General features: G+C 30.1%; 1 protein-coding gene across 1 annotated transcript; it reads right to left on the bottom strand.

Annotated features, from left to right (window-relative positions):
* Window positions 1–302: 302 nt before the first annotated feature.
* Window positions 303–7246, bottom strand: LOC113371176 (P protein-like). The gene is made up of 8 exons (XM_026611818.1): window positions 7180–7246; window positions 6167–6311; window positions 5504–5600; window positions 5176–5311; window positions 4902–5092; window positions 3058–3330; window positions 472–675; window positions 303–401 (listed from the first exon to the last, which is right to left on the bottom strand). The coding sequence occupies exons 1-8, from the start codon at window positions 7244–7246 to the stop codon at window positions 303–305; spliced, it is 1212 nt and encodes a 403-aa protein (XP_026467603.1).
* Between the last annotated feature and the right edge of the window lie 1620 nt (window positions 7247–8866).

The raw sequence follows: 8866 nt of genomic DNA, 5'->3' as shown, positions 1-8866 counted from the left end.
TTTGAGTAAATTATCATGGACATCAAGATGGGTACCGGATTTAGTTCCATGACTTCACATAACCTGTGGTGATAAATATAATTTTTATTCTATTCGTAGAATGGCACATTCATACATATATATCACAAAACAAACATCTAATACACATATTAGCATTTATGAAACATTGTAATTTTTTATTGATTTAAACAATGTGATAAATTTGTAACTAAGTGTTATTCTCGTATCATTACCTAGAATCTAGGTAATGATACTGCATAAAAGTATTTCAATTATCCTTATTCACCTTATTGTAACTGGTGTCATAAGCAGGACGGTGTGACATTATCCAAGAAAGAACTCATTATCGCCGTGAAGAGACATAAACAGTTAATCAATGGCCATATTCTTCCAGATGTGATCTGCAATTTATTATTTTATCAACCATAATTCTTTTCAAATTATCAGAACAATATCGATCGAATATTTTACCTTGTATGCGTAAACTGCCAAAAAGTCAAAAATACCGGTTTCTGAGAAGATTGCGACCAAAACCATCATTGAGAAAAGCAAAAGAAGGGTTTCTACATCAATCCAAGAAATCAACTCCGACATTGTTGGCCTTTCATTCAATGCTGCTAAAATAGCAACGCTCATTGTTGATGCCAAAATTGCAGCAAATGTACGATGAACAATCTGAGAATAATAGAAAATTTAGAATTAGCATAAATAAATAATACATTATTATCCACTTGATAGAAAAAAGTAGCGATTCAATGTAGATAAGTGTAGAGTTCAACATAGTTCTATATTGAATAAAAAGAATATCTTTCCAACTAGTATTTAATTTAAATAATTTTATAAATGATTGGTAAGGCTGTTGTTGTTAGTTTGGTTTTAATTGGTTGTCGATTTACCAAACATTTCACTGCGTTCAAAGAAATTTTAAATAATGCAATCGAGGAGCCTTTTTATGAATTGCGATAATGGTTCGATTCAATGTTTTTTTTTAATTAATGAATAGCAAACAAAAATGATTTAATTTTATAAGCTCATGTCATGATTAAATTTAAATAAAGCTACTATTTTAAGAGAAAAAAAAAACTTTAGTGAGTGATTTTCTAATTAAAAAGCTAAACACGTCAATAAACCAGCATTTATTTAGCTACGATTAAACTAAATTAATTGAGATTCAACTAGATACAGAAAAATAATCAAAATGATTATTTTAGCTATTTGTTTATATAACTAAATAAATCATTTCAAATTATGTTTATGGAAGTTAAACGAGGGATATCCAAACATTAAAGTTTATGATAAATGAAATCATCAACAGTTAAAAAATACGTGACAACCATGTTTAGCATTTTACTAATAAATCTATTTTATTGCAATTTCAGCCAGACAGAATTACAATATAAAGTAATGTATAAGAGGTCATATGTGGGTTTTATAACATCGTAAAATTGCTACAGTAATAAATTTGCAATACTAATTGAAAAGACGCAAAAGAAAGAATTATGATCAGCATAACAAGATAAGCTTTACAAAAAAACTAACTATTTTCAAATTCATCAAAATCGAAGTGTTACTTATCCAATAAATATAGTATAGAAGTTCTCCTGAATATTGAACATGAAACTATACATTTACGTGTGGATAAAATTTGTTAGTCAGGCGAGTTATAGATTTTAAAAGCAGAAACTAATTTTGATGGAATTATTAATTATAAAATTTGAATTATTTGATCAATATCATGTAGATATTTAAATTATTAACCCTTTCGCCGTGAGAGGGTTTTCCGCAAGAGTGATGCTGCTTTACGAGCCAGTAAATCGCCCAAGTAAATTTTCTCACACAAAAATATTCTCAGATTTTCCATTCATTAACGATAGAAAAATGTATTTAAAAATTTATATGATTTATTTACGCTTAAAAAAACTTAAAACCACAATAACAAATAATATATTTCAATTATTCAAATGAGAATGAGTTAACCCAAATTGTGATACTAGATGAAGTCTATAGGCGACATTCATACACACGGAAGCATGTCGTCTATGGACGACGCTAGCAGCGAAAGGGTTGATATTATTTTATTTAATTTTTTAATTAATTAATTTCTGAATAAAAAATTTAAAAATCACCAAATTTGTCCGTAATAAGTTTATATGAAGACCAACTTTCCGAAGGAGAAAATGTTTTCATAAAAAAAACGATTTGTAAATTTTTTCGACATTTCAAGCCATTCTGAATCGCAAGAGATGAAATTTGAATGAAGTATGTGTATGTGTATGTGAGCTGATTTTTGCCATTTTGTTGGTGCGTTTTCTCAAAAAAGGCTGACCTGAGTACAAAAATTTAAAAGCCATTCGCTGTAACTGGATAAGGACTAGCTTTTGTCAGTTTTGCGCTACAAACAGTCAAGCCGTTTCATTGTTAATAGCAGAAAAGTGAAACAAAATTTCATCTAAGTATTCATCCGCAATTCTGAATCGATTTTAAAAATTCAAAAACTAAAAAGTATTGGTTGGTAATCGAACTGATTAGTTTTTGGTAAAGATCCGCTGGCACGTGTTCTTGTAATTAATTGTTGAGTTTTTTTTGACGATTTTATTAATTTTTTTTTGACGATGGATATCATGAATCTAAAGAACATTCTAAAATGACCCTGCGACTAGCCGTTTACTTTAAAAAAATCATCGAAGTTTGAAAAAATTAGTAGCGTAAAGTTAATGCACTAAAACAGTTCCTCAAAAATGGGTTGAATTATATAAATTAGTTAAAATTTGGAATGACAAGCTACAATTTTTGGATATGAAAGTACACTAGTCTGTGCACTATATTTAGTATAATTACAAATAATTTAAATGTGTTGGAAAAATACAAATTTAAAATGGCAAAAATGGTTTACAAAGCGAAAGCAAAAACTATTTTCGAAATAAATTGGTGAAAATTTTATCTCAATATCCAAAATCCTAATTTCGGTGAATTAAGTCAATTATTAGACATTTCGGGAAGTTCATGCAACTTGCTTTAAGGCACAATGCCACTTTCAAATTAACAACAAAATATTACCTCAAACACAATCAAAATATATAGCCCCAAAAGAACAACAGCGGCGTAAATAACTCCATCATCCATGTCGATGGGGCTGACATCGTATCCGATGCTGAGAGGAAAATTGGCCTCGGCATTGGTGCGCATTCGAACACGGGCGACGCTGTCTGGGATCTTCCTGGACGGGTAACTTCCCAAAGTGAAGACGCGCCTTCTGGTAAGTTCTGGCACAATATCGAACAGATCTTCGGAGACTATTGGCAGGCGCCAGAAAGACGCATCGGAAATGTTCTACAAACAAACAATTTACATGTAATCAACTGATGCATAAATATTAAATTATAAATAGAAATTGCTAGTTTAATGTATAGCTTATTAGCCTAAACTAGTTATGTTAATAAGAAAGTTAAACTAATATTTGAATGTTAATGAAACGATGTTCTATAAATGACGTTATTACGTCAAGTAATTTTCCGGGGTTTAATTAAATATTTGCACTTGCTGACTTCCAGCAAACTATACATTGTAATGTATGTTGCTTGTCATCAATCAATATTTGCAAAATATAATATTGATAATTATAAAAATAATATTTATACAAATAAATTCGGTTTGTTCTATTTATATTTTCCAAGCACTTCCCATGTATACGTGGAAGAACAACTCAAATAACGACATTTTCCAGATCAATTCGACATTTTTTCAGATAAATTATATGTTAGTCATATTTGGGTGAAGCTATAGCGTTCTATATTAGGCATAGGCAATTTTGTAGTATCAGAAATAATATTTCAATATATTTCAGCCATTAATGTGCTGCATAAAATTGCTTTTCCAAAATTTTGGCCAAAACAAATTTTTATTGAATACATTGAGTTTTTTTGATACAATTTTAACTAAATTATCTAATTAAGTTATAATGAGGCATGTATATTTTTTTCTGAAATAATCATTAATATTCAATAAAACGATCGTTAATATTCAATAAAAGTATTCAATAAAAAATTTGTTTTGGCCAAAATTTTGGAAAAACAATTTTATGCGGCACATATATGGCTGACATATATTAAAATATTATTTCTGATACTACAAAATTGCCTATGCCTAATGTAGCACTCCATAGCCTCAGGCATGTGACTGACATGGCGATTAACGTGTTAATGCCAATGATAAAAAATATTTCTCGTAATCTTAATCTCGTAAAGATAATTAAACTGGGAAATTTAAATGTACTTAATAGTAAGGTGACCATACGTCCCGGATTTCCACCTTGAGATATTTAGTAGTTAAATAGTAAAATTTGTCTCGGATTTCAATCTTTTGTCCCGCATTTTTGAAAATTGTAGGTAAATGAACAAAAATTGTGAAAACAAACAAGTGCTAATTTTTTCAAATTAACCATGAAGAAAATTGAATATAATTTTATACAAAGCTCATAAGCAAAAAAAATGTATAGATAGAAAAATATAAAATAAGAAAATGATAAAAAAGTATTACATTTAATAGAATAATAAAGTTCTTACTAAAAGTCTGCAATTCTGATTTTAAAAAAATTGATTCATGTAAAAATTTATTTTTTTAAAATGGATTCAGTATTTTAAAGCTCACTACACCTCCCCCCCTCCCGTCCTGAATTAGCATAACTAAAAATTACCGTCCCGATTTTGACTTCAAAAAAATATGGTCATCTTATTAATAGTGCCGTGCAGTTAAAAACATAAAATATTGTTCAGAAGTTTAACCAAATTAATAACAGTTTACATCATGTTAAATAACATGATTCTTTTAAATATTGACTATAAGAATGATTCTTAATATTATATGAAGTTGAAGGTATTATATTATATTTTAACATGTATTACATGTATGTATAGAACTTCGTGCTTTTTCAAGTGAGATGCATTTGCAGGATCCACACTTTGAGAAACCTCCAAAATTTCCAACCATAGTTCAATATAATTAATCGACAAATTTCCATAATGCTCAGGTAAAAATGCTCCTGATAGTTCTATTTGTAATCTGGCACCATTCAATCTCTCTGGCAAAATGAAACCTGTAACAAAAGATTTGAAGAATTAAATAATGTAAAAATTAAATAATATTGTTTGCACAAGGTTGCAACCGATCAATACTCACTGCGAACTTTTCCTACTGGAATTGATATTTGCTTAAGAGTTTCAACTCTTTCATTTTTCGTCATCAGTATTGCGGTGAACAATAACCAACATCCCAGTAATAGGCCTATTTTTAAAGATTTTATCCAAGGTTTCAGCTAAAGAAATAAAATAATATTAAAAATCTGAAATTTTTATCTAAAATATTTAAGCAAAACTTTTTAAGGGCTTGAAAAACTATGGTGGAGTAACCTGCTTCAAATTATAAATTTGAATTTTTTTTTTAATTTCATCAAATCATCAATTGAAATTCAATATCATTAAATCATCAATTGAAATTAATATCTTACCTTTCTGTGACCAGTAACTTCATCTGTGTCTTGATCCAAATCTCCTTCAACAGTAGAAGCATCTCTATTTGCGGGTGCAGAAAATTGTGCTTTTTGCCTAAATATTTGAAAATATGTTAGTCACAGCATAAACTTTAAAATTTAATTTCAAGTAATACTTATGTTTTTAGAAATTGTGCTCTTTACTCAAAAATAATAGGTAATTTTGAGTGTATTTAAATATCAGGCAAAACAACATTAATGATTTTCTTAAAGGAAGTCACTTGTATATCTGGTTGCATTAATACTGCATAACAATGGATCATGTATAATCTAATGACAACATTCATTTGACTACTTGTGCATACTAATGTCGTCCATGGACGACATCCGCTTGGCATGATGTGTGTACAGATGTCGTCTATAGACGACATTTAGCGTTTCGGACATTGCTTCAAAATTTATCATTATGCATTAAACTATTGGAAATGTTTAACTTTTGTTGTAGTTTTTAGTTTATCAAAGGCGCAATTTTTAATTTATCAAGAAAAATCTTAAAATATATTATTGTGTCTATCCGTTCTGTAGTGCTACTGAAAACACTCTCGTAGCGAAGGAGTTAAATAATAAATATTTCATTATCAATACTATATTTAATATAAATAAAAATATCATTATCATTACCCATTATTTGGCCTAGACGCAACAGTTGCTACATTTATGGAAAGGTAATCCATCTTCCTACCAGAATTTTCATTTTCCAACCTATCTTCCTCTTCTTCGTTTGGATTATCATCATTGGGAAGCGGATCAATTTCATCGCAAACATCTATAATTAAAATCAAATTACACAATGCAATTACATCATATAAAAATGGTATTTTATTATTTTGTTACTTCCTCGATTGTTGATATGCTCAAAATAACGATCATTTTATAGTCTATTGATTAGATAATATTCAAATAAAGCCGCTGAGCATTGAAAATGCATTAATTAAATATAATGCCGCTCAAATTTCTTGTAATGGTGCAGAACAATAGTTAATACAAGTGCGTAGTGGAGTCTGGTTTGCTTTATTTATTATCTTAAACTAATTAAAAAATGAATGGACACTTAGATTCATACTTGTTTTGAAATGACCTTCAATTTTATAGTCCTGCTTCAAAAAAGCAACAAAGGGATTATAATAATATTTATCGCCAATACTATCGATAATTTTCAGAATGTTATTACCGTATACTGATATTTTTACGGTGTTTACATGTAGTATCTTCTTAGAAATGTTGAATTATATAAAATAGAAAATTTATACTATTTTATTATAATGATAAATAATAACAAATCTTGATAATTAGAACAAAACTATATCGAAATTTATTATTCGAATATCTTGACACATGACATTTTGTTTCTGTCATTTGATTTTCGCCTAGTTTATTTAAAGTAATTTTTTGGCGGATTTAAACCATAATAAATATTAAAAATTGATTTTATGGCAAATCAAACACGCGCTGTGAGTGTCTAGTGATCTTATACCTAGTTTCAGTGTGATTAATCAGTGTTTTTGTGTAAATAATTTTTGACAAATCACTGTGCTAACTTTACACAACTTAGAGAAGTGTCACCCTGCGGGGGATACTATGGACAAATTTTCCATTACGGAAACATATAACGTGCTTTACGACGATTCACTAACATGTTCTGAATATGTCAATGAACAATTGCGTCTGAAGGAAACAGAACTTTCGTCTGCTAATAAGCATATTTCAACATCAAATACCAATATGGACGTCGATCTAATGCAAGTAGCCAATATTGAACAAGCTATTCAATGCATTTCACAAGACCCTGCAGTGACTGCTTCAAAGCTGGTATGTAGTCAAAATCAAAATATGCCCAAACAATTAACTAAGGTTCAAACATACAATACGGAAAATATTTGTACAACTAATCCGAGACATTCGTGGCAACTTGTTACAACAAAAAAAATTGTACAAAGTAAGAAGCGTAAATTATCTGATGATACTAATAGCACTCCGGTAACTCTGTCAAATAGATTCGAACCGCTAAATAGCATAAATCAGTTGCCAAGCACTATTATCAATACTACCAATAATAATGATTTCTCAACAACCAACCAAAGACCTCCACCGATTTTTATTTACGGCGTCGACAATTATAAAGATATGATGGACGAAATCAACACTATTATTGATATCGAACAATACACTTTCCGCTCCTTAAATAATAATGTAACTAAATTAATGTGTCAGAATTCTGATGTTTTCAGAAAACTAACTAAACATTTGCGTGCAACAAATGTTATTCATCATACTTATCAACTAAAAGAGGAAAGGGCGTATCGTGTTGTAATCAGGTATTTACATCATACCACAGATTTAGCAGAAATCAAGAATGAGTTCGTGAGGATAGGTCATGAAGTAAGAAACGTTACAAATATACTACACAGAGAAACTAGAAAGCCACTAAATTTATTTTACCTTGATCTTGAACCCGCAAAAAATAACAAAGACATATACAGCGTAACAAAGATTCTTAACAACATAATTCGTATAGAACCGCCACACTATAATAAATCCGTTGTGCAATGCAAAAGATGCCAACAATTCGGTCACACTCAACGTTACTGCAATAAGCCGTTTACTTGTTCCCGTTGTGGTAACAATCATACTACATCAGACTGCAAGAAACCTGAAAATGTATTAAATTTTTGTACAAATTGCGACGGAGATCATGCAGCTAGTTATCGTGGATGCCCAGCATATAAGAAGGTATATAATCAAAAATTTCCAAAAATGAATCATAATACACCACAAACGTTTATAAACCAAAAATCCAACAACAGACATACGGTTAATCCAACTATTACCACTAACCTGTACCCGAATCTAAATCCAAATCAGATCGCTAATCAAGGTCACCCTCGAACATATGCACAGGCGTTAAATAACAACGTTAATCCAGAGTCTGCTTCAGGCATATCTGCAAGCTTCGCTCAGTTCATGCACGAATTCAAACAGATGTTTAATCAATTAATTCATCAAAATGGTGTGGTTTTAAACCTGCTAACAACTGTATTAAATAAAATTAATCCGTAATGGCTAAATTTATAAGAATTGCACTTTGGAATGCCAATGGGCTCCTACAGCACAAGCTAGAATTAACTACTTTCCTCACTTTGAATCACATTGACATAATGCTAATAAGCGAGACCCACTTTACTAGTTTCTCTTTCTGCAAGATTCCGAATTACACACTACACTATTGCAATCACCCGGATGATACGGCTCATGGAGGATCAGCCATACTTATTCGAAATACAATAGTTCACACCGAACTTCCTCCGTACCAAAAAGAACACC

Source organism: Ctenocephalides felis, unplaced genomic scaffold (genome assembly GCF_003426905.1).
Source record: "Ctenocephalides felis isolate EL2017-DRISC unplaced genomic scaffold, ASM342690v1 CF-g0.4_SCAFFOLD_01492, whole genome shotgun sequence".
Lineage (NCBI taxonomy): Eukaryota > Metazoa > Arthropoda > Insecta > Siphonaptera > Pulicidae > Ctenocephalides > Ctenocephalides felis.
Note: the sequence above shows the minus strand (reverse complement) of the source record. Positions and strands in the feature narration are given on the sequence as shown.

Coding starts and splice junctions, on each gene's coding strand:
- LOC113371176 (XM_026611818.1), bottom strand. CDS start 7,246: ATGCTTATTAGCAGACGAAAGTTCTGTTTCCTTCAGACGCAATTGTTC. Junction 5,312..5,503: donor AAGTTACTGGTCACAGAAAG/GTAAGATATTAA, acceptor TTATTTCTTTAG/CTGAAACCTTGGATAAAATC. Junction 402..471: donor TGGCAGTTTACGCATACAAG/GTAAAATATTCG, acceptor AATAAATTGCAG/ATCACATCTGGAAGAATATG.